The sequence below is a fragment of the Solanum stenotomum genome, chromosome 11 (genome assembly GCF_019186545.1).
Source record: "Solanum stenotomum isolate F172 chromosome 11, ASM1918654v1, whole genome shotgun sequence".
Taxonomy (NCBI): domain Eukaryota; kingdom Viridiplantae; phylum Streptophyta; class Magnoliopsida; order Solanales; family Solanaceae; genus Solanum; species Solanum stenotomum.
In genome coordinates, this window is record NC_064292.1 from 10792473 (window position 1) to 10817993 (window position 25521).

At 37.2% G+C, this 25521-nt stretch overlaps 1 protein-coding gene and 1 pseudogene across 3 annotated transcripts in view; both read left to right on the forward strand.

Moving 5' to 3' along the window:
- The first annotated feature begins 744 nt into the window (after positions 1–744).
- Positions 745–25521, forward strand: part of LOC125843570 (uncharacterized) — a 63319-nt gene continuing 38542 nt past the window's right edge. Inside the window, exons 1-22 of one of the 3 annotated variants that reach the window (XM_049522697.1) lie at positions 745–1024; positions 1392–1559; positions 1679–1768; positions 3798–3934; positions 4032–4122; positions 4235–4317; positions 4453–4559; positions 11349–11501; positions 12261–12325; positions 14216–14303; positions 14402–14480; positions 14628–14736; positions 14841–14900; positions 15062–15180; positions 17803–18181; positions 18283–18467; positions 18583–18655; positions 20587–20737; positions 20829–20998; positions 21219–21560; positions 22290–22457; positions 22584–22877. In XM_049522697.1, coding sequence (XP_049378654.1) covers positions 812–1024; positions 1392–1559; positions 1679–1768; positions 3798–3934; positions 4032–4122; positions 4235–4317; positions 4453–4559; positions 11349–11501; positions 12261–12325; positions 14216–14303; positions 14402–14480; positions 14628–14736; positions 14841–14900; positions 15062–15180; positions 17803–18181; positions 18283–18467; positions 18583–18655; positions 20587–20737; positions 20829–20998; positions 21219–21560; positions 22290–22457; positions 22584–22877 — 3324 coding nt within the window. In that variant the 5' untranslated portion in view covers positions 745–811. Of the gene's footprint in view, positions 1025–1391; positions 1560–1678; positions 1769–3797; positions 3935–4031; positions 4123–4234; positions 4318–4452; positions 4560–11348; positions 11502–12260; positions 12326–14215; positions 14304–14401; positions 14481–14627; positions 14737–14840; positions 14901–15061; positions 15181–17802; positions 18182–18282; positions 18468–18582; positions 18656–20586; positions 20738–20828; positions 20999–21218; positions 21561–22289; positions 22458–22583; positions 22878–25521 lie in introns of those variants that run through there. The other 2 variants (XM_049522696.1, XM_049522698.1) reach the window with 2 other exon arrangements.
- Positions 23029–25241, forward strand: LOC125844408 (uncharacterized; annotated as a pseudogene).

Sequence of the window (25521 nt, forward strand, 5' to 3'; positions counted from 1 at the left end):
AGTTGCTCTTTTTAAAAATACTTAAGGGGTAAAAGGACAAAAATATATTTTTACACTACTTAAAATAAAAGAAAGCATATTGTATTGGTCGGTTCGGTTTTGAAGTTTATCGGTTATCGTCTTATCGATTTGTAGACATGCTAAACCATTATAGACCATTAAGATATTGACTTATCGATTATTGATCGTTATTACTTCTGTTATCGGTTTAATTGTTAAGATTTGACCAAAAAAAATTGAAAATCACTTAAAAACAAGGTGCAAACCAAATGAACTATGAACATGAGTTGCCATATTGCATCTTGCTCAAGAGCAAACAATGCCACATTGTAGAATAACCGAGAGTAATGAGACAATAAAAAATAAAAATATGAAACTAAACTCTAAGTCAGGGACTTTATATATCAAACAATATTAATATAATTATTTAATTTGGTATTAGGTTATCGGTGTTAATCTATTAAAAAAAATCTCAGACATAATTCAATGATAAAATAAATTAAAATCGTTACTGAAATCATTGAACCAATAACTCATTATTAATTTCAATTCAATTTTGAGCCGCCCCAACTTATTATTTAAACTTATGGGAACAACAAAAAAATGAAGACCCCAACATTTGGGGACAACTGTAGTAATTTGGTGAAAAAATATGTATAAGCCAATTTCTTGAGAAAGAGGTTAGCATATATACTTTAAACCATCACTTGGGAGAGGGGTCTTTGCGAAGTCCAGGTACAAAACCTACATTAAACGATCTCTCCAAGGTTTTCACACAGACAACAGAGAAAGAAAAGCAAAGAAAATAAAAATGGCGGACTCTTCTTCTTCCTCTTCAACTACGGCATCGTCTTGGTCATCTATGCTATCTGGAAAATCAGATGTTGAGATAGAGGAACTTCTTGATCGAATGCTCACAAGGCTCGCACTTTGCGATGACTCCAAGCTACATGACTTGCTCACCAAACTTCTCCCTCTCTCCATTGCTTCCCTTTCATCTCCTGCTCCTCTTGTCCGCAACAAAGTAATGATGTTTCCCAATTGGGTCTCTTAATTTTCTCTTTTCTTTGATTCCTGTTAACCAAATTTACTCTCTTTTCTTGAATTACTCTATATCAGTGGTAGGACTAATATAAACTAATCATTTTCCCCTTTCTCAAGACTTATAACCTAATGGGTCTTTCAATTTTATCTTTTCTTAACACTTAATTGCTTAACTTAGTACTTCACTAAACATGGGCAGTATGCTTCTTGCCTGGGATGAGTGATGAGTCTTGCACTCCCTATGAAGTTCTTTAGTTGCATTCTCAAATTTGAATTGCGTGGTAGTGTATGTTTGCTACTTAATTTTTTGAACACTTGTTAAGCTGTACTTGTGTTCTTTCCATTAGGTACTTGAGATTCTAAGCCATGTGAACAAGAGAGTGAAGCACCAGAATGACATTGGTTTGCCATTATCTGACTTGTGGCAGTTGTATATGGAATCTAATGCCTCATCGATGGTTAGGAATTTCTGCATCATGTATGTTGAGATGGCAGTTGATCGTACAAGAAAGGAGGTATGAGTTAATATGCTGTGAAGCTCATATATATATATATATATATATTTAGGTGAATTTGACATCATTTTGCAAGGCAGACGTAATTACCTTGCTGATTCTACTATCTATTGTTGCAGGATAAAGAAAATATGGCACCTAACTTCTTAGCTAACATTTCAAAGCTACCTCTTCAACATCAAGACGTACTGTTAAGGGTCATAACCAAGGTAATCACATCATCTTCATCTAGTCTAGAATATATGGGGTTCTTTGTTCTCCTTTTAGTTACATATGGTTGTCAGATTCTGTAAGAAAGATGTAGGAAAGAACAGTAGGGAAAAGGTGAGTGACTCTAGTAGAGGTGTCTGTTGTCCAAAAATTTGTGGGGAAGTTAGAGACTTAGAGGACTGCTTCTAAAATTTAAGCATATATGTTAAATACTCGGACATAGCAGGGTGCGCACAATCTTATGAATATTCTTTCTAATGATTTTGATGTATATTTTCTTAAGACAGATTGAAATGAATATACATATATATCCGTGTGTGTGTGTGTATATTTATTCATAAAGTAAAATGAATGTATATTATTAAGGACGATATTGTTTCTAGTAAAAATGACTGAAGTACAATATTGTTCTTAAACAAATTTGCCATAAACAATAATGACCATTGTTATTAGTTCATGAGTGGTTGACAGTGTATAAGACAAAGATGTAGTTATACAACAATGAAGTGCCTAGCACTTACCTATTTCTGGTGTAAACATGAGTGTATGGAAGACAGAGAATCTTTTGTTGATGTTCTAGGTCTTTATAAGCTACGTTACGCGGACTCTTCATTTTTGCTGCCGAACATGACATGGGTGCGGGATTCGGTCAACCCTTACCTGATTGACTAAAAAAAGTACAAAAATAAACTAAAAGCCAAAAGTTGGGTATAACGAACTTATAGCTTTTAGCTTAGCTACTTAGAAAAAGCCAACTCAAACACCCCCTAAATTAATTATTAGCATGTTAACTTTTGACAATTAACTTATGTTTTTTAATGCCCATCTTGGAGTATGAAAGATTGAATTCTACAACATGCATGTAAATTTTCTACAGGATATCAATTTAGAATATTTTTAAAGCTCTATTTTTATAATTTTGATTTTTTTTAGCTAAATCCCAGCACCCATATCCATACCTGGGTCCATACTCCCGAATTTAAAATTTAAATTTTTCCAAATCCAACTCCCGGATCCGCGTCCGTGTCGGATACCTACACCCGAGTCTTCGCAACTTAGTCTGTAAGTAGGTTATATCTTAGTGCATTTTCCTATATTCCCTTAGAATTATGGACAACTGCAGTTTTTATGTGGCAAATCGTTATATAAAAATGTTGCCTTCTCAAAAAAAAGAAGAAAAGATGTAGCAATAAAAAGAGAGACATGTTATATGGAGTAGATGATATTTCCTGGATTTTCTTGTGAGTCTTGCAAGGAGGAGGTACATCTTCCATCAGTTGGTAACATGGGGAACTAAGGGATAAATATGTTGCTTAGGATACAAAAAAGTTATTTTCTCCCACTTCTGCTGATCTTTTATGACAGCCAAACATTCCCTTAGGTTACGTTTCTGTATGCTTTCTATGCTCTGCTTTCTGCCTAGGGAATATTGTTACTATACAATTAGCTTTGGATGGAGGAATGTCAACAGGGGTTATATTATATCTGTCTGATGAATATGTGCATCTTGCAAGTATTATGTTACCAAGCATGTATAGTGTTATGAGGAAATACCAACTGTGGCTCTGTGAGTTTGTATTAGGTAATGGTCCAAGCAATAGCTAAAGCTTTTTTCAGATTAGAAGTTTTGTTGTAGATGCCGTTATGTTGCTCGTTATTTACCTAACAGGACCATGCAGTTGAAACTGTCAGGAAAAATTCCTGGAGAACATTTGCATGATACTAATATTCTCTGTAGCCAATGGTTTCAATTACTTTGAACTAGTTAAACATGTAAACAATTTATTTTATTTTAATTACTAGATATTGAAGTTCATATGGTGCTTATATTGGATTCATCATTTTTCTGCATTGCTCAAAGTGCTCTTTGAGAAGTGTAAAAATGTCAGATTGACTACTTTAGTGAAGATCCTTTGATAAATTGTTAGAAAGTGCTTTATCAATCACATTGGATTCTATTCACAAGACAACAAAAGACGTTGATCATATCTGTGTTAAGTCCTAGGTGAAATCTTTTCTGATTTTCAGGTGATTGGGGAATGCCATTCTGTTAAAATAAGTGATGAAGTAGCTGCAAAGTATAGAAGATCTGGTGATCTGCCAGACCACAAGATATTTCTTGAATTTTGCCTTCACATGGTTTTATATCAACCAACTTCTCAAAGGTTGGATTAGAGTTTATATGAGTGTGTTAGTTTGGTAATTTTGACATTTGAGAAGCTAATTGACTAATTTGTTGTAAAATAAAATTTATCATTACAGCGGCGCTTGCCCTGCCGGACTTTCGATTGCTCAATGTGATCGTGTTACTGGGAAACGACAATTGACAAATGACTATTTAAGAAATGTGAAGGTGATTCAGTAGCTTAACGTACCATTCTGTAAACGTTACATGGATAGATTTTTGTCCATCTCTGTTGACTATCTGAAGAAAACTTATTGTTGGTCTATCTCACATTATGCAGTTGGGAATCTTGAATATCGTTCAAGCTATGGAACTGTCTACAGAACTTGTTTATCCCCTCTATGTGGCTGCCTCTGCAGATTGGTACTTCTTGTTTCTTTCGAAGCTGATTCTGCAGAACCTGATGTGTTTAGGTTTTGTTTTAGTTAGTTGAATGTCTTCGCTCCCGTTTCTGATTTCAGAATAAATAACATGAGCTTCTTTGGTTTTCTTTGAAAGTCAAGAGTCTATTGTTAAGAGAGGAGAGGAGCTTCACAAGAAGAATGCTTCTGGTGTGAATTTGGAGGATGCAAACCTCGTGAGCAAACTGTTTGTGCTATTTAATGGTATGATATACATTATGTTAGAATGCAACTTGTTTTACCCTGATAATGTTACGCCGGTGATTGATTACATCTTATTAGTGCTGGAATTGAAAGAAAATATATCTCTGTTAGGTTGTCTTTGCATAGGGTTGGAAGAGCGGACTTTTTATACTTGCAATTCCCTGATAAACTATTTTTTGCGCTTTGATCTTCATAGTATAGAATGATAATTGCAAAAGCTTGTGGAGATTGTTCATCAATTTCACATTATTTACCAAGGATTTGTAGAAATCCTTGCTTGTAGTATAATCAGGTCAACAACACCAATACTTTTCCATTTTTCTGAGCTTTGTCTTGATTTGGAGTCCCACATCGTTTGTAGGATGGGAACATGGACTCCTAATATGGTCTTTGGACAATCCCCCCTCACGAGTTAGCTTTTAGGATTGAGTTAGGTTCAAGGTCCATTTCTTTATCATGGTATCAGGGCCAAGCCATCCCAATTTATTGTTTATGATGTTTCCCCTCTTGCTTTATATTGTCTACACTTTAGATGACCAATCGTGGGCCTAGGGGGTGTTGGAGTCCCTCATCATTTGTGGGATGGGAACATGGACTCCTTATATGGTCATGGACAATCTTTCCCTTATGAGCTAGCTTTTAGGGTTGAGTTAGACCCAAAGTCCATTTCTTTATCATGATATCAAATCCAGGCTCATCCCAATTCCATATTTTTATCGTGTTGGCTTTTCGTCTTGTATTGTCCACNATCTGATTGGGGTCCGGTCGCCTGAGCTTCCCGAGCCTTGTGATGGTGTTGTCTTTCGCACAACACCTTCAGAACGAAAGATGACACAAATCAGTCCCAACCGTCGTCGCCGGAATTTGACACGATGACTTAAAATTTCTCACCAATGCTCTGATACCATGTAAGAAATATATGGGGAAGATATTATTGAATTGTGTATTTAAATTGTTACATTGAGACCCTATTTATAGACAATACATTGAAATCCTTTTCTAACTAGGATTCCTATTCCTATTCTTCTTCCTATTCTTCTTCCTATTCTAAGTAGGAGTATATGTACATATTTCTATTCTAACAGTTTGTGGAAGGGAACATGGACTCCTTATATGGTCTTGGGGTGTCCTTCCCTTATGATGTAACTTTTGGGGTCGAGTTAGGCCCAAGGTCCATTTCTTTATCATTATATCAGATCCAGGCTCATCCAAATTCATTATTTTTAATGTTGGGCGGTTGGGCTCCTGTCTTATATTGTGCTTACTCTAGATGTCTAGTCCTGGGCGTGGGGGTGGGGGGGGAGGGGATGTTGGAGTCCCACATCGTTTGTGTGATGGGAACATGAACTCCTTATATGGTTTTGGGCAATCCTCCCCTCATGAGCTAGCTTTTGGGGTCGAGTTAGGCCCAAAGTCCATTTCTTTATCACTTCTCCTTTGGGGCATCCTCAGAATCTGAAGCTGTTCTGATTCCTTTAGTTTTTAGTAGCGTAGAAAATCTGCAATGTTCTCACATCATTCTTGCATTGTGCTTTAGCTCCACTGACCTTGTTCTTTAACTCAACTTCTTTGGTTTTGGTGAGATTCTGGCCAACCTCCACCATCAGTGTTAGCTTATTAACTTAGGGATCATTCTGATTATTTGTTTTTAGACTTCAGGTTTTTAGTTTTGATTGCAAATCCTAGAGCTATTTTCTGAGTTACAGGTGAAGGCAAGTGGTAAAATTTGAGGAGTATCTGTTTGAATTGAAGATGCTCTAGGGATAAGCTGGATCAAGTTTTTAAAAGTATTGTCGGATTTTCCATCTCAATCAATGGTATCTTCTGAAGGTTTCTTTCCTTCTCAAAGAGGATCGAGACAAGTTATGGAAGATTTGAACAACATGATAAAAACTACACAGGGCAATGGATGGATTAAGGGGTTTCAATGTGGCAAACTATCAAAATTAACAGGCTGGAAATTACTCATCTTCAATATTGCAGATGACACCTTGATTTTTTGTGATGTAGAAGAGAGCCTTGAAGCCATTTATGAGCTCATATTAATTGGATGAAAAGTCAAAACTTTCCAGCTAATGCGGTGCCAAACATACAACATATGACAACCATACTGAGAGGGGAAGTTGGTGTTATCCCAACTATCTATCTTCGGATGCTTTTGGGAGGTTAAAACAAATCAAGAGACAGTTGGATTGGAGTCTTGGAAAGGTGTGAGAAAAAAATTAGCAAGATGGAAATTACACTACATTTCCTTGGGTAGTAGACTTGCGCTCATAAATTCTGTGCTGGATGCTCTTCCAACCTACTTGATGCCCTTATCCCTATACCTACAAGTGTAGAAAAGAAGCTTGAAACCTTGAGAAGAAATTTCCTTTAGTGAGGAAATAAATAGAAACGAGGATGCCATTTTGTTAAATGCGAACCTCTGACCATTGGCAACCATAAAGGGGGACTCAGAGTGAGAAACTTGAAAAAGCAGAATAGCGGTGGAGGTTTACTAGGGAGGAACAGGCACTATGGGGCTGGGTATTAAAGGAAACATATGGAAATGAATGTTTTTTGATGAACCATCCTTATGGTACAAGTTTGTGGAGAGTTACAAAGAACCTGAGGGGGAACTCTATTGACAAGCTGATTTTTAATGTAAAGGAGGGAGAGATAATTCTATTTTTGGAGGACAACTAGTTGGGAAGGAAGCCTCAAGCAATTATTCTCTTACAGGTATGATTTGAATTAACAACAAGGGGCTACAATGAATGAGCTTTGATCTGGACAGGGCTGGAACCTCACCTTCAGAAGACTTCTTTTTGATTGGGAAATGCCCTGAATATCAGACTTAGCTAATATTCTGGAGCAATGCAGAGGACTACCGGAGGGGGAACATACACTTAATTGGCAAAAACACAGAAACAGTCCACTCAGCATAAAAAAATTGAACCAAAGTGGAGCTCAACTCAATTTATGGCCTTGGAAGCATATTTGGAGTGTAAAGATACCATACAAAATGACATGCTTCACTTGGTTAGTAGCCAGAGAAGCTGTCCTTACACAGGAAAACCTAAGAAAAGGGGGAATATGAATATGTTCAAGCCTGGTGTTATTTGTGTAGACAAAAGGCAGTGATAATCAACCATCTGTTTCTACATTATAATGTGACTAGTCAGCGGTGGGATTTGTTCATCAATCTCAAGGGTATTAGGTGGGCTTTGTCACGAAGAACATATGTACTTTTGTGTTGGAACACACGGAGAAACTTTACTACTAAAAAAGATAGATGAAAAATTGTCCCATCAACTATTTGTTGAACTCTTTGGAAGTAGAGAAGTTCAAGATGCTTTGAAAATACAAGTAATCCTACTATTAAGATCAATTTGTTCAACCTCAAAGGGTATTAGGTGGGGGAAATGTGAGGAAGAACATCTGAACTTCCAATAGAGGAGAACTTTACTACTAACAAAGACAAGTGTAAAATTGTCCCAGCAAATATTCTCTACCAGTCGCTAGAAGAGAAACAAGGAATGGAAATTGTGTCACACCATAAAGACATCAAAACATGAAGCTGCTCCTCATATGTAGCTATGTATGTATAAGGATCGAGCTCTTTTTGCTTCAAAAGCTCACGTATTTCTTTTTCTCCATATTGTCTACATTCTAAGTGCTAATTGAGCAATATCCCACGCCCGACATCTTCTTTTCTATCCTTTAAAGGTCCAACTAGAGTTCATTCTTTGCAGTTTCCGACATAGTTAATTGTATCTTGAACCATCTTCAAGCTTCCACCACAGACGTGATGTTGCATCATGTTTGATGATGCAAGAATAGATGATTCACGTCCTCTCCCTCGAGTGTTTACGGGAAGCATCAACAAACATATGTGATCCTCTTCTTTTTCATGTTTTCGATCATCAAAACCACACCCATAGGTGCTAATCACTTGAAAAGCACGCTTTTTTTTCACCCTAGGAGTCCAAGCTAATATATGAGGAAAAACACTATTTCTGTTTTGCTAGAAACATACAATACTTCAATCCAAGAGCTTGTCCTTGCTTCCAACACCCAACCCCGAGAATTCTGACTCTGCTGGTAAGGTTTGGTTATAGATCATTTCAAATAGACTTTGAAACTCTATTATATCCAATTCATCAAAGTTACTTCAAGATTTGAGATCCCAAAATAGGCTTTGCACATGTAATCTTTGGACCTGTTAGATTGTCATCGACAATACTATAGATGTTTAGGAAAGTGATCCTCAACATGTTGTTCCTGCACCATAATCTCCTAGATATTAACCCTATCTCAGTCCCAGCACGGAATGAGATACAAACATTAAATTCCTCCCACCCCTTCTTTGAAGGTCACTCCCAAAAGGCATAGTGATATATATATATATATATAAAATCTAACCATGGTATCTGGGCTAGCTTGCGTACACCTCGACTAATTTCACAGGATACTTGCAACCTGGCACCTGCCACCAGCAACAGGTTCCCGACAACTCTATCCACCAAGACTAGACGAAATGGGAAGCAATCACCTAGTGTTTTTGTCTCTGCTGGAATTTGAACTTGAGTCCTCATGGTGTTCAATCCACTTCATCATTTCATTGACTACTAGGCCACACCCTTGGGTGCAGGCATAGTGATGTTTCTTGTTCTTGACTCCCCTTCCATGGTGCCATAGTTCAACCATATCACCTCTCTTAATAAGGCATAGTGGTGTTTCTGGTTTTCCACCACCTTTCATTGTGTCAAGACTTGTATGGACCATTCATCTTCAACTTGCTAACTTCAACCAAATGTTTTTTAGGCGGCATGATAAGACTTCATAGTCTTCATTGTAATGTTTTCTTTTCTAAAGTAATGCTTCTATACACGGAACTGAAAGTAGAGACTTTTAAGAACCCAAAACATACCGGGCTTGGGACTTTCATGTTGGAGGTCTCAAGTTCGAAACCCCTTGCAACAAAAGCAAGAGGTTTGCCTTTTGGGTCGAGCTCATCGCACCGGGCTTGCCTAGTGTGGGTTTACCTCTCCTATGTGGTTTGTGAGCTATTGCATAGGAGCAGGGGTTTTACCCTGTGCGCACCCAAAGGGTAGCGGCAGCGGGTTTCCCTTGTCATAAAAAAAAAAAAAAGGAACCCAAAACATGGTATGCTATTAAAAAAGATAGCTTTATCTATTTTCTAGTAGAATAGTTCTATGCAATATTAACTTATTTCAACACAATGAACAAACAATATGCACAATAATAATCTTGGTTCAAACCATTAAAAGTTACGTATTCCTTAGCTTAAACCATGTATTATAGACTCTTAAAATCAAATATTCACAACAACTACGCCTCAATCCCAAATAAGTTTGGGTCAACTATACGGATTTTCCTTCTCCATTTAGGCTCAACTCATGTGATCATCACCAAATAAAAACAAAAGTGAAAATAAGTCAAATATATAAAAGTTATAGTAAAATTAATAATAGTAGAAGTTCTCTAACTAGACTAAGAGCCCGTTTGGATTGGCTTAAAAAAAGTAGCTTTTAAGTCAAAAATAAAAAGTAAAACTGAAATGACTTTTAAGTCAAAAAATAAAAAGTAGGGAGAGACCTACTTTTGGTTTTTGACTTATTTTAAGTCATTTTTGACCTTGCCAAACACTTCCTAACTTATTCTAAGTCATTTTTGACTTATTTTAAGTTATTTTTTTTTGATGAAGTATTTTAAGTTATTTTTTATATTACCAAACACTTTCAGAAGTCAAAAACTGACTTAAAAGTAGGTTTGACCAACTTTTAAGCCAATCCAAACACCTCTAAATCGTATTCCCCACTAGTAGATATAACCATATGATCTTTTTCCTCCATTATATTATGCCCTATCTTTAGCTAAGTCTGCGTTGATTAAAAATCAATTATTCACGAATATAAATTTTCCTATATTTCTCACATCTTCCGAATAACATGTTACCGAATATAACAATTTATGGAATCAAATTGACTTCCAATACTAGAAGGGAAACTATCATTTCTCTAACATAAATACGTTTAGCTCACTTCAGATATCCTTACTACCATCAGAACAGTTCCATTTCAGAAAGTAGTAACATTTGTACCATATAAATAGATCATTCAGAAAGTAGAAACATACATGTGAAGGTAGGTTTGTTGTCCCCCAAAGTGCAATGTCCAACAAAGAGTCACACAACAAAGGGAACTGGTCAAGTTATTAACAGGTTATTCACCCCCCACTTCCACCATGACCTGCAACTATCATGTGAGGAACATATCTACAAAGGTTTTTGGTACCATTCACTCATTGGTGTTATTGAAAATGATTTTTTAGGGGTCGTTTGGTAGTTGGATAAGAAATAAATTATTCATGTATTGATTTCTGTATAACTTATACGACGTTTGGTAGGTAGATATGAAGTAAGTTATTCATGTATAAAATTAATACGATGTTTGGTTGACAATTTAGAAACCCGCATAACTAGTACATGTATAAGTTAGGAAGGAAATTTATGTATTATTTTATGCAAGATAGAAGGTGGAATAACTATTACATGTATAACTAATACATGAATAACTAATCTTTGCATAACTAATACTTGCATAAAATAATACATAAATTCACTCATAACTAATACCTCCATACTCTAACCAGCTAGCTAACAACCCCTAAGTGCTTTTGTCTTTTTTTGCCTCAATTTTTATTTCTGATGCATATCTTGGTGAGTAAGAAATTGTTTTGCTCTATCAGATGCAGATAATGCTAACGGTGTAGCTGTTTTTATAGGTACCGCTGGAACTGACCAAATTCCACCAGAGTCTAGAGTTAGTCCTGGAAATCCATCTTTGAGAGCAAAACTGATGTCTATTTTTTGCCGATCAATAACTGCAGCAAACAGTTTTCCGTTGACTCTACAGTGTATTTTTGGCTGCATCTACGGTAAAAATCCTGTCTTTGGTATAGAACTGGGATATGCTCGGAAACCATTATCGCATCTTGTAAAGCATTAGAGTCATCTCTTAAAGGGGACCATAAAAACGTCCAAAACTTCATTTATGGCTTGCGTTGTTTCTTCAAGATTGTGTGCTGGTATTTTAGCTTCTTTTATACACACAAATGTAGGATTTAAGCTCATGTAGACTCCTACTCTGAGATTTCTGCTTGTCTAGAATGGTTATTCTTACCATTCTGTGATGTGTCCTTAAATTATTTTGCATCCTCATATGGGTAAAAGATGTTTTTTCTCTATGTTTCTGATTTTCTCTAGAGTGGGCTACGAAAGTACTCCTTCCGTCCCAATTTATATACATAGTTCAGATTTTGAAAGTCAAGCTTTTTTGTTTTGACCATGCATTCGGACATACAATTTTAAAGATTTTTTAAAAACAATTTACATATTTAAGAACTACATAAAAGGTACTACAAGTCACAAGATTTACCAATTTAAATTATTTAAAGGGCATATCGAGCTTCCCAATCAATCTAATTTTCAAGGGGTGTGCCAAGAGCTATATGTTTCAATTTTCTATTTATGCTACCTCAAACATAGAGCAGTTTTTTTAATTTGCATGTTATAAAGTGCTGCATCTTATTCTTTTATTGCATTAGTACATCTATTAGGATTTTTTCTGTCATTTCTTCAAACTTCCAGTCTTACTATTATAGAAGACAAGTCATTTATACTTCTTGCTTTTATAGGAAGTAATACAACGTCAAGGTTGAAGCAATTGGGGATGGAGTTCACTGTATGGGTCTTCAAGCATGTAAGATTTCATGACCTATGTGAATTTCTCACAACATAGTGAAGCTCAACAATCCTGTCATGTGCTAATAAAGGAGCTCAAACATTGTCCAATATAGGTCAAAGAAAGATTTGGGAAGTGCGATAACAGTTAGGGGTACTTGAGAACATTTGTTTCCAAAAATTAAAGACTCCTTTTCATGATTATAGAGGCTTGGAGAATGGCTTCACTAGATAAGTTGAAGTTCATTTCACTAATTCACCGTGAAGGTGCCAAAGTATATGCATGATGTGGCTTTGAGTGCTCTTCTTGATTTCCTGACTGCTGTATCCAATCATATATGCAAAAATGTTTTTTTTTCACCAAATGCATAAATGGAGCATGAAAGAACTTTTCATATTCCTTAATTTCCTTCCATTGCATTGGAACATCCTCTTCATCCTATCATTCCAAATTGTCCAAGAAGAGGTTTGCTGCTTTCATCTGGGTACCATGCTTCCTTAGTCCAACTCAGAATGACACTATGGTGCAACAATAAGTAATGTACATCTTTCTTGCACTTGTTGGATGAACAATACTAACTTACAAAGTTACAATAACAATATGTTCCCTATGTCTAAGATTTGCTTGCTCTAACTATTGCATTCCCAAATTACTCTCTATGTGGAGGAAAAGAGACTTTCTCTTTTGCTGTTATACTCCATATCTTCTGCCCTTCATCCCATCTTTCCCTTAAGTTACATAAGTAATAAGGTCACCTGGACCTACTTATACTTGGTCCTCTCTGTAATTTATCATCTGCACCTAGTGTACATGTAAATCTTTTGTATAAACTTCAATTCCTACTATTTCCAATACTAGATAACTCCTCTGAAGTATATCTCTCAATTATTCCCCGAATGTTGTGATGATCAACTAGAGTTTTTCTTTTTAAAAGACATCCGAGAAATTCGTTGTATTTCAATTCTGAAACATGGTGGATAATGAGTCCATTTGTAGTTTTTTCTTCACCTAAATATCAGATTTGGTTCACTGATTAGTGTTCAAGCTCAGGTGTGCCTACCGCATAGTTAGCACAATACTACCTTTGCTGTTCGAACCAAAACTTGGGAGCAGATCACTTAGAGGTGTCCTCTCATTAGCACTGTGCTCAGCCGTAGATATGACGAATAATATCCAATTACCATTATGAACAATCGAGCCAAGATCATCGTTCTCCTTTATAATGCCTTTATGGATAGGTTGTCCTTAAAGGCTCATTATTTAATGTGAGAATCATCCGTAACATGATGCCCTATATATGCACTACTTGCCTTTTCCCATAATGCATCCAACATTGGTTAGTATGTTAAGTGACAATATGAGAATCAAGTGTTAAAAAAGTTCAGTTATTAGTTAGTGTCCAACAAGAAAAGAATATAATATGAGTCTAAGGTTTGACTGTTATAGACTCATTCGTGGGTAAGGTTTATGCAAGGCGAGGCCCTCAAGTTGAGACCATCACGGACTGTCATGTTGATTGGAGAGGTAATTGGTTATTGATTGGAGATTGAAATTTTTTATGGAATATAGAAAGTGTGCAGCGAGGATGCTTGTAAATCACTAGGTAGCCTAGATCGACCTAAGCAATGCCCAAAAGTCCATGCCTTTCTTGGTTGGACCAACCCAACGGGCGATTTTCGATAAGTCTTTCTGAATTGGAAGAACAAGAAGGGGAACTGACCTCTTCTATTGAACCTGAGAGTTGGAGATCCACTTTCGCTTATGCTGAAAATGCCAAGATTTGCCTGAGGAAGATGGTCTTTGGCTTCCAGTGACAATTCACTCTTCTTATGTACACCAATTCTTTGATAACTGAAGCAATTTCATTGAATTTAATTTCTCTTGACACTTTATTATCAATATATGCAGGGAACAATGGACCAGTTGAGGCTTATGGGCCCTGTTATACTGTCTGGGATTCTGAAATCTCTTGATGGTTATTCGGCAGCAGAATCAGGTGCTATTGCTCATACAAAAATGAACTTTGTTAGGCTAAGCCCTTTGAGATTGATATAATTGGCTTAGTATAATTTTTAACAAGTAATATCTGTCCAGATGTTATTGCGCGGGAGACGAAAGCATTTGCCTTCCAAGCAATTGGCTTGCTTGCTAAGAGGATGCCTCAACTTTTTAGGTATGTACATTTTCTGATATGTGTTTTCTTTTCACTCTGCCTTTCTTCTCCAGACCTCCCTCCCCTCCCTTCCCCCGGGCCTTTCTTTTGTTTGCAGCTAAATTAGATATTTTTTGATGTGCCATTTTCTTTTTGAATTTGTTACAGAGATAAAGTCGATGTTGCTTCAAGGCTCTTTGTTGCCCTGCAATCTGAGGCCCAATTTCTCCGTCTTACTATTCAAGAAGCAACAAATTCCCTTGCTTTTGCTTACAAGGTTCTACTTTCTAAGCTGTCAATACTATTTGTCATATATTTAAGTTTTCTATGTCTCCACCCTTCTTCTTTTATTACATCTTTTGATGGCTATTTGGTTTTCAGGGTGCACCACAAAATGTATTAAATGATCTGGAGGCGCTCCTTCTGAGAAGTTCTCAAGTGGTAGGATACATTTGTACTATTGATTCCTTTTTCTTGTTCCAGTGTTATGCTTGTTTCTGTCAACTTGAGGGACTGTATTTAATATGGATGCAGGTTGTTATTTATTGTTTAATTTGATGCAAGCTGTTATTTATTGTTTAATTCGTTTTGTTTTTCAAAAGGAGGAAAGCGAAGTGCGCTTTTGTGCTATGAGATGGGCAACTTTGTTGTTTGACATGCAGCATTGCCCAAGCCGATTTATCTGTATGATTGGAGCTGCTGACACTAAGCTGGATATAAGGTTAGCTTATGAGGTTTGCTGATTAACATTAAGTGAAGATTCCTGTTTAGCAACTGTTCGATATCTTTCTACAATATTCACTTACGACCATAGTAGTACTTTTGCATATTTAGAATCTTTGCTGAGCTTTTTACAGGTTCCCTCATTATTGAAGATTCTTGTTTAGCAACTGTATGATATCTTTCTACAATATTCGCTTACGACCATAGTAGTGCTTTTGCATATTTAGAATCTTTGCTGAGCTTTTTACAGGTTCCCTCATTATGTAGCTTAATGCTTCAATTGTAAGTCTACTCAATGCAATGACATGAAATTTTGGTTATATTGTCAATTTAGATAATCTGTATCTCTTTTGGTTTCTCGTTCTTGGGATGTAATAAAGAATGGCAGTCTGGCATTTGACAATTAACCCTTGATATATGGTTATGCTTCTCAACATAAATGATTGTATCTAACTTGAAAAGTAGATCAGTTTTCCGTGGAATTCTATGGCAATAATTCTATCAATCATGTTGAGTAATTTCTAGAAAACCATATATTGGCATGGGCTCTCTACTTTTTGTGTACTACTTGTATCCCGGGACTTAAATCCCACAACCAGTGTTATCAAAGGCGCATTTAAACCTTGAAGCGAGGCTCAAAACGCGTTGAGCGCTTTGCCTCACTTAATGTGTCGTCATCAAGACTCCAAGAGATACTTTTCCTTGTGAAAGAGCATTTCTTGAAGAGGCGACGCTAAACCATTGACATTTTACATTATCGTAAAAACAATCAATTTCCTTGTCCATATATTTGTTATTCCTGAATCCTGCCTATATTATTAATCTTGGACTACACATATATATAGTTGTATATTTTCTCCATTTGCACATTTTCTCAATAAAGCTCACCCTTTATTTGTGCTTTGCACTTAAAGCCCCAACGAACCTTAGAACTTTTTTGCACTTTTCTTTTTTGATAAAACTGTCCACAACATCAGTAAATTATTACCTTTTCTAAAAATTTCTATTAGTCATTTGGTGATTCTGTTCCTTCTGAGTGATGAACCTATTCTACTTTAATTTTAACTGTAACACCATTCCTTGAAGCTTTCTCCCCTTTTTTCTGGTCAGCATGTGTGGTTCTGCACTAATTTTGTAATTTGGATGCTCCAAGTGGAAGAATGTATTCCACTTGTGTTAGTGGTTGCAAGCTAATAATGATGGTAGAATGGAGGATGGAGATGTGAGAACTCTGGAAAACTAAGTATAGGTTTGGGACAACTAGTCATAGTGAGCTCGTCCCACATACTGGCGTTGTGGATGCTTTATTGCAACCAGAAGTTTCATTCATATCGTGAGTCGCTACCAAAGATATTCCTATGCCACATTATACAACCTTCTCATCAAATGTGTACGACTTGAGAATATTTTTTTAGTAATTTGTACTTCAATTTTGAGGTAAGGCTCTGTGGAAGTTGGCAATTGTGTGAACAAATTGCACTTGGTAACACCTGATTATTCGAAGGTAGGTGACTGCCGTCTGCTTTTGTCTGGGTATGGAACAGTGTTGGCTTCTCTGTGGGTGCTATTTTGATAGGATGATTCCTAACTGTAGCTTCAATTGAACACTGAAGAGATCCATCTAGAGACCTTTTATGCATAGTTCACTTTATGTAGGTTGACATGTTGCCCTTGTAACTCTTCTTCTACCAGAGAATATGTAACAAACTTGTCAATAAGGCCTTGCCCAAGTGTTGTGGTTGAGCTGGCAGAACATGAATGTTCAGGTTCAGTTCTCTCTACCAGCTTAAACTGTTGATAAATAGTTTATGGTCTCTTAGGCCTAATTGTAAAATGCAATTAGCTAGATTGTATTCAACAATGGAGGAGGAAAAGCCCTTTGATCAAACAAATTTTAGCCTCTTACAGTAAAGTGTGCTTCCCTTCCCCCTAATCCAAAAAAAATTGTGTCTCCCTCCTCATTTGGTGAAACATGGTCAGTGAAGATTCATATAGCCGACCCCAACTTGTATGGGACTAAGGCATGGTTGTTGTGGTGCTTGTTTATGTAATTTTCTTTTTCTGGGGGGAGAGAGGGGAGAGGGAGGAGGAGGTTGGTGCATTTTGAAATTTATCTAAGTTCACTCCACTATTTTAATTTTCTGGAATTTGGTCTAATTGATGTGGATTCCCTACCTAATGCGGAAAATGAGAGTCGCATGGAGTGAAAATGCTTGAAGTTTTTCCTCCACTGAATGTAAGCTAGCCCATAGATAGTCTGAGGATTCTAGGGTCTAAGATTGCAAAGATGAAGTCAGAAGAAATAGCTTCCTGTAATTCCCTAGGTGTTTATCTGGAAAAACTGTCTACTGCAAATATTTGGCTGCTCATTTTCTTTATCCTTTCAAATGGGTTCTGGAGGATAGATTAGTAGTAGACTAGTAGTGATGGAAAGAAAGTAGGAAGTAACTAAAACAGAAGACATGGTATTCCTCATTGTTGAAACAGTATCTTTTGTTTTATAGTTTCTTTTCAAGTTACGTGCAATGTATTGTTGGGTGATTTCTTCGATGGGTTAATAGCAATATTATCTCCTCTCTCTATACACCGTCTTCAAATGTGCAACTTGTCTGTTCCGTAGGGAAATTGCATTAGAAGGTTTATTTCCTGATGAAGATCAAAGGAAAGCAGTAAGCAAAAGCCTCAGCTTAAAGTACCCAAAACTTTTTGACATGCTAGACTATATTATCCAACAGCAGCCTGCGGTGTTGGATTCTGCTAGTGTGGGAGGTTCAAAGCTTCTTTTTCCATCAAAATCTTATGTGGCTATGATCAAGTTTTTGTTGAGGTGCTTTGAGGCAGATATGAAACAGAATAATTTGGTGGAAGGTGCCCATTTTCCCGCTACAGTTGAGAAATTATGTTTGCTTCTCGAACATGCAATGGCTTACGAAGGTTCTGTTGACCTGCATGCTAATGCCTCCAAAGCGCTTATATCTGTTGGATCTCATATGCCCCAGGTAGGCTCACATTTCCCTCGAATGCTAGGACCACACTAAATTCTCATTTTATATCTGATGTATGGGTTCAGGAATTTTTGGTCTTGTAATATAATTGACAGGTGATAACTTCTCGATATGTTGATAAAGTTGCATGGATGAAGCAATTTCTGGGGCATATTGACTTTGATACACGTGAATCTATATCTCGCTTAATTGGAATTGCTTCCTGTTCACTTCCTCTTCACAGTTTGTCTGATCTTATTAGTGAATTGATTGCCTCAATCGGTACAACACCTAAGTTAAGGTTGTAGCTTGGATTATTAAACATTTAGCTGTTTGTTGCTTCTTGTGGATCATCTCCCTTGTTGGAGCAACTGCATTGGCTTCCTGATGATATAATGCATTATCAATTCTTCCAGGTTCGAGATGCAGCATGGTGTGCTATGTACTTTAGGCTATGTTACTGCAAATTGCATGTCAAGAACTGTTTCTGTAAGTTTTTTTCCTTCGGCATTTTGCATGTCAAGAACCGTTACTGCAATGTGCATCCAGGTGCTTTTTGTTAATTGATGTAAAATGCATTGTAGAACATCAGTGTACTTGATTTAGATGGATACTTTGTTAGCCGAGTTTAGTTGTTGCATATATGCTTCATGTATTATAACTCTGGTTCTCTTCCTCAGTATGACCTAAAACAATGCTTCAAGAGTAGGTGGTACACCGGCTCTGCATCATAAAAAGAGTGAAATCATTTAACTTCCAATTCCTAATCAACCCTCTGTGGATAGTCAAAGTTGAGACTGAAATATGCTGATCTCATAAATGAGTCAAAGCAATTATGCATTGCCATATTTTCCAGAGTTTGGTCATACTTAATTCTGCATGTTCTATAGTGTATTATAGGTGTAGGTGTATTGTGTAAGAATTAAGGTAGGATAAACAAAATTGGTTTTCTCTATTACTGTCGTCCCCTCAGAACGACTAGAGCTTATTCAATTTTTATTAAAATTTTGAAGTTGCTTCCACTTTATGCTTCCTAGCCAGATACCATTCATTCTTTTTGTCCTACTTGCACGGTTCCTACCTTTAACGACCAAATATTTCTTCTTTGTTTAAAATTGAAGTTCCTTTCCAATCGTCTTGTTTCCTCTAATCCTCCTTTCTCTGCCTGGTTTGCCTGACCTGCTTCTGACACCCTCTTGCTCGCTGATGCTATAGCTGTATGTTAATCCTTAGTGGTGGCCTTCTCATCCTTTTCTGCTCATTTGGTCTATAAAGCCTTGGGGTAAAGGGTAACGGAACTGGAAAAAATTAGTGGAACTGCGTTAAATTGGTTTTTTGATAGTTTAGGAGGGGCATAGATGATAGATCTTTTGGTTTTGCTTACTGTATACTCCTGATGTAATTACCACTGAAATACACCATTGGTGTATTGCTGTCTATAAAATGTTAACTTTCTAAAAAAAAATGGTTTTTTGTTCAGGGTAGCGCGGCAGTCAGTTCTCAGGGTAGGACCAAGTTAGTTTTGTTTAATTGGTAAGTAGGACCAAGTTAGGGGTAAGGTCTGTGTACATGCTACCCTTTAAGTTCCCAACTTGTCCGAGAGCATCCCGAGCCCCTTGGGTCTCAACCCGAACTTTACCAACAAGTTCCAAAACATATCCAACCTATTCAAAGTCTCAAAAAACATGATTTGGTACACAAATACTCAGAATGAGGGGTCAGATTGTTACAATCTTTACTGATATTAGCACTTGTTACTTGGTCAGCAACCACCTGATTTAAGACCTGAAATTGACCAATAATCAGGTAATAGCACCACTTTTTTCTTTATGGAATGTAATTTAGGTGTGGGGTAATTCACTTAACAGAGGGATGGTTGGTTTAGGAGAGAATGTTGCAGTCGCAGAATCTACTAGGAGCAAATTTAGCACATGTTCATTTGAGTAACCAATTATCAAATTGAATACCTGAAATTGACCAACAACCTGATTATGTTGTAGAAATGAATGCAGTCATGTTCTTAGTGATAATTCTAGTTTCGAGGCTTGTCTGGCAAAATGAAAGACTGCAGCTTTTGGAAACCTAATAATGCATGCTTTTGCAGGACAGCCAGATAGCAAAAATATTGTGTATAGTCTAGCACAAAGACAATAGTTACTGATATGGGATCTCATGGATGCTTTGATTTTATTGACATCGTTAAGACTTGAGAGTTATCTATTGCATGGTAACTTAGAAATAAAAAATATGCGATCAATTTTTTTCAAAGGTTTACTATCTTAAATGTACACAACTTGAGGATAAACCTATGCACTAATTGTTTATTTCATTATAGATCTTGTATTTATTGATTTTGTTTCGATAAGCTTTCCTGTTGGTTACATAGATCTTTGTGCTGCTTTTCTTTCTACATGTGACAGATCCCAGAAGCTTTACTCCAGAGTACACTTAAATGTCTGGTCGATGTTGTCAATTTAGAGACTGCCACATTGGCTTCTTTTGCAATGCAAGCGCTGGGCCATGTTGGACTTTGTATCCCATTGCCTCTCCTGCTGGTAGACTCTAGTTCAGGTGTGTTTGTATATTTATTGAGGCCACTATAGAATCTGTATGTGAAGCATGCTTGTAGTATAATTTTACTTAACCAAGCTTAAAACTGCAGTTCCCATATTGGTTGTCTTACGTGAAAAGTTAAGCAAGCTACTTGCTGGTGAGGACGTGAAAGCAGTGCAGAAAATTGTTATTTCCTTGGGACACTTGTGTGTCAAGGAATTATCCTCTTCGCATCTAAATATTGCTCTTGACCTGATTTTCAGTCTAAGCCAGTCAAAGGTAAGTGAAATTTCCTCCATTGATGGCCCCAAAGGTCTACTCTATGTTGGTGACATGCACAAACACTCTTTTTCTCAGGTTCACAGCTGGAGGAAAACACCTTCTTAATTGTTATAATAATATCACTGCTAAATAATTTCTTTCTTGTGCTCCTGCGTGGCATACATTGAGTTGTCATTATTTCATTTCCATCTGGGTTTCCTATTTTGTTGTTGATCAGGTAGAAGATATCTTGTTTGCTGCTGGGGAGGCATTGTCATTTCTATGGGGTGGTGTTCCTGTTACTGCTGACATGATTCTTAAGAGTAACTACACTTCACTTTCCATGAGTTCGAACTTTTTGATGGGAGATGTGTCTTCTACAAGTTCTACCTGTGTGGAATCTGAAGCCAATGAAGATGGCCATGGTACAGTTAGAGATGCAATCACTAGAAAGATTTTTGACGATCTATTATACAGTAGCCGGAAACAAGAGCGCTGTGCTGGCACTGTCTGGCTTTTATCGCTGACAATGTATTGTGGTCAGCACCAGGCTATCCAGAAACTGCTTCCTGACATCCAGGTATCTTGAATTTAACTTGATGCTGACAGTTCCACAGCAAAATCTTATAATACATACCTGGGAAAAATTTCGAACTGGTTTGGGGTTAATCCTAATGTTGTTGTATATCTGGGAGAAGTACTCAAACTATTGCTTTTCAGCTCTATTAGCCTTTTGTATATGCTGCCAGGACAGTCTTTTATTTCTTTTGATTATTGGGATATATTATTAGTAAAATCTAGAAACTATTACAAGCTTTGACTTCCTAGGGATAGGATTTCTTATTTGATTCATAAGTAAATAATACAAAAGATGGCAGTGTATCATAGTACAAAAGTAAACCAAAAACTTGGATTTTTCTTCCATGCTTAGCTAGTGTGTCCGCCAACAGGTTAGCCGATACACTGAATCCTTGTGTTTCCCAATCTAGTCAGGTATAATTTGCAGTCATCTATTACATTTTTGATAATAATCATTCCCGTTAGAGATCATGTTTATTGTTTCATAGTCAGTCTCAATTATGATAGTCACAATTTTGTTTTGAAGAGTGATGTTGAGACAGCTTCAAGCATCTCTCTTCCCCTGATAAATACAATTTTAATAACTAACCACTGGGGTGCCTTTTAAACTGTGAAGCCTATGCTTCTTCAATTATCTATAGACATCAAAGTAACCTCCTTTTATTTTGATGTTTCCAAAGAAAACAGTTTACAAGAGCCTTTTGAGCCACTGACTCTTGTACTATTGTAGGAAGCATTCTCTCACCTTCTGGCTGAGCAGAATGAGCTTACACAGGAGCTGGCATCTCAGGGACTTAGTGTTGTGTATGAGCTTGGTGATGCTTCTATGAAGAAAAGCTTAGTGAATGCTCTTGTTGGCACTCTTACTGGCTCTGGGAAGAGGAAAAGAGCTGTTAAGGTTTGATGACTACTTTTATCTTGCTCTAATTCTTGACAATCTTTCCTCGTGTGTTATACTATGAATACCCATTTTTTGCTCTGAAATTAGTTTTTATTTATTTTTTATTTTTAAATTTGTTCCTAGCTTGTAGAAGATTCTGAAGTGTTTCAAGAGGGTACAATTGGTGAAAGTCCAAGTGGAGGGAAACTAAGTACTTATAAGGAGCTTTGCAACTTGGCAAACGAGATGGGGCAGCCGGACATGATTTATAAGTTCATGGACTTAGCCAATTATCAGGCATCTTTGAATTCTAAAAGAGGTGCAGCCTTTGGATTCTCCAAGATAGCCAAGCATGCCGGGGATGCTCTGCAACCTTACTTGCATGCTCTTGTTCCAAGACTCCTTCGTTATCAGTACGATCCTGATAAGAATGTGCAGGTACTTCCATATAAGTGCTTGTGCCAAGCTGGTGTTCTGTGTACTCCTAGTTTGTTAGGGGCTTAACTTAATAGTATTCCATTCAAGCAACCATAAAGATCATTTTGGCTGTTTCAGGTGATTTGTTATGTTAATTTTTTGTATTAAATAAGCTGATATCCTACTGTCTGTGATTGTTTTGGCAGTTTTAGCTGCAAACTAAGAAATGTTTCGTTTGTTATTATATGCTTATGCTTTTCTCAAAAGTTGTGGTAAGAGGGAAAAAAGGGGTTACCATGCAAAGGAAGAAAGCCAAAGAAAGCAGGGGGAGGTGTGTAGGGGGGTGTGGTGTAAAGGGGAGAGAAAAACAGTTCAAAAAACTCCCGGCGATAAACCAAAAGTCTCCTCTCTATTTTTTCAACAGACGGACACAGAAGATTTTTTTTTGCAAACGGAGAAAATTGTTTACTTTTCTGTCTTAAATTTACATATTTTCATAATGGATACCCTGCCCGACCTGGAACACGTTCAATATCGAGACTCAATATCATCGCTAACCGGCGTTTTGTTTGCCGCTGGCGAGATATGGCCGTTGGGCCGCCTTGTCACATGGATTTATCTAGAATTTCATTTCTTCTTCGATCTATTATTTCACGAAGCCCTACCTGAAGAGGAAGATATCTCTTATTATCATCTGTGTTTATTCTTTGTGTGATGTCCCTGCTCTTTCGCATGGACCATACCTCGGAACGGTTATATTCTGTTCCGTCATTTCCATTATTCTTCTTTCTATCAAAGCTTGTATTTTCTGTCAATTCATATCTGGAGGTTGAAGCTTCATCTTCTATCTCAAGGCAAAGGCCTCATCTGAAAAAGTCATGGGGGTGTGCCTGTGTTGTTTCTTTCTTCGGTAGTCTTAGCTCTTGGACATGCTGTAATTGCTTACAGAACAATCTTTTGAGCAAGGAGGAAGCTTTTGTTTCACCGAGTTGATCCAGAAGCTGTCCTTTCGTGCAAAGTTGGATTCTCTTCATACATTAAGGTACCACAATCTCCAATTCCGACAGGTAAAACAAGAACTGAGAGTGATATGAGGAGAAAACTTGCTGGATCGGCTCATGAGGATGGGAAAGTCCCTGCTATATTGCTTGCTGATGTTGACAGTTCATTCATTTCTTGCCTTGGGGTCTCTCTTCATTACAAACTTTGCTTGCCTGGCTCACCTTACCGTTCTTTGTCTTTCAGACCTTTTTCTGCTCACCCATTGCATGTTTTGTCAAAAAGTGATTATCGTATTCGGAAGTGCCACAGTAGTCAATTTCATACCCACACTCTCTCTATGCCTCTTTTAGATGTGTCTCCAACTTCCCTAGTTTTAACCTAGATGAAACTGGTGATGAAGATGATGTTGGTAAGGTGGGATGTTCATTCCCAGTATGAGATGTTGAAGGAAATAATCAGTTTGTTACTGTTCTAGTGCATGGTTTTGGAGCCGGGGTTTTCTCTTAGAGAATGATGATGGATGAGCTAGCCCGATAGGTAGGTTGTGCAGTCACAGCCTTCTACAGGCCAGGATGGGGATTGACATCTAGGCCATGTCAGACAGACTGGGAGGAGAATCAATTGCCTAATCCCTACAAGATTGAAAGTCAGGTTGACCTGCTTCTCTCGTTTTGTTCGAGTATGGGTTTTACTTCAGTTGTACTTGCTGGTCATGATGGTGGGGGTGGATTGCTTGTACTGAAGGCTGCACAAATAGTTCAGTCATCCAGGAATTCGATTAATGTCCTTATTAAGGGGATTGTATTATTGGATGTTAGCCTGTGAGGAGAACTGGTTCCAGCCTTTGCAAGGATATTATTCTGTACTTCTCTTTGGAAACTGCACTTGGTGCATCCACTGTTGGGAACAGAAATTACTCGAGTTGTTAATAGACGTGCATGATATGTTGCCACCAAGTTGACAACTGATGTTTTGAGCCTATACAATCCCTCAGTATGTGAAGAAGGATGAGATGAAGCACTGCACGAGGTAGGAAAACATTCATCTGAGACAGTCCTCTCACCTGAAAATGCAGCACAACTGCTAAAAACAGTTGAAAGTTTATCAGTTCTGGTAATCGGAGGAGCTGAAGATGCACTTGTATCTATAAAATTTGTTCAAGTGATGGCATCAAAACTTGTAAATTCTAGACTGGTCGCCATATCTGGCTGTGGACATCTTCCACATGAGGAATGTACGAAAGCATTGCAAGCAGCCATGTCTCCCTGCTCATCAATAGAATTTTAATGGAACCACAACTGCAACTTCAGTAGGATGCTCTAATGTCAAGTTACAAGTATTTATTCAACTAATATTTATGCCCATTTTTTCACCTACACCTTTTGTAATTTTTCTTTCCTAAATTTACTCAAATAGTAGAGGTCCAAGTCCACCTCTCCTTTTGGTAGCTTTAATTTTGAATTTGCAGCTTGAGTGTTAGAGCTTTCAAAATGTTATCTTTCTACGCTCCCTCCTCTCTGCTCTCTCCTCCTTTCTTGTTTCTGTTTGCAGATTCTTAAACTCGGTTTTGGTTTCTGTTTCCTACCACTTAAGAGTGGAGATAACATCTTTGTACATGTTCTTTTTTCTTTGGAACAGTGTAGCAGATTTCCTGCTATAATCT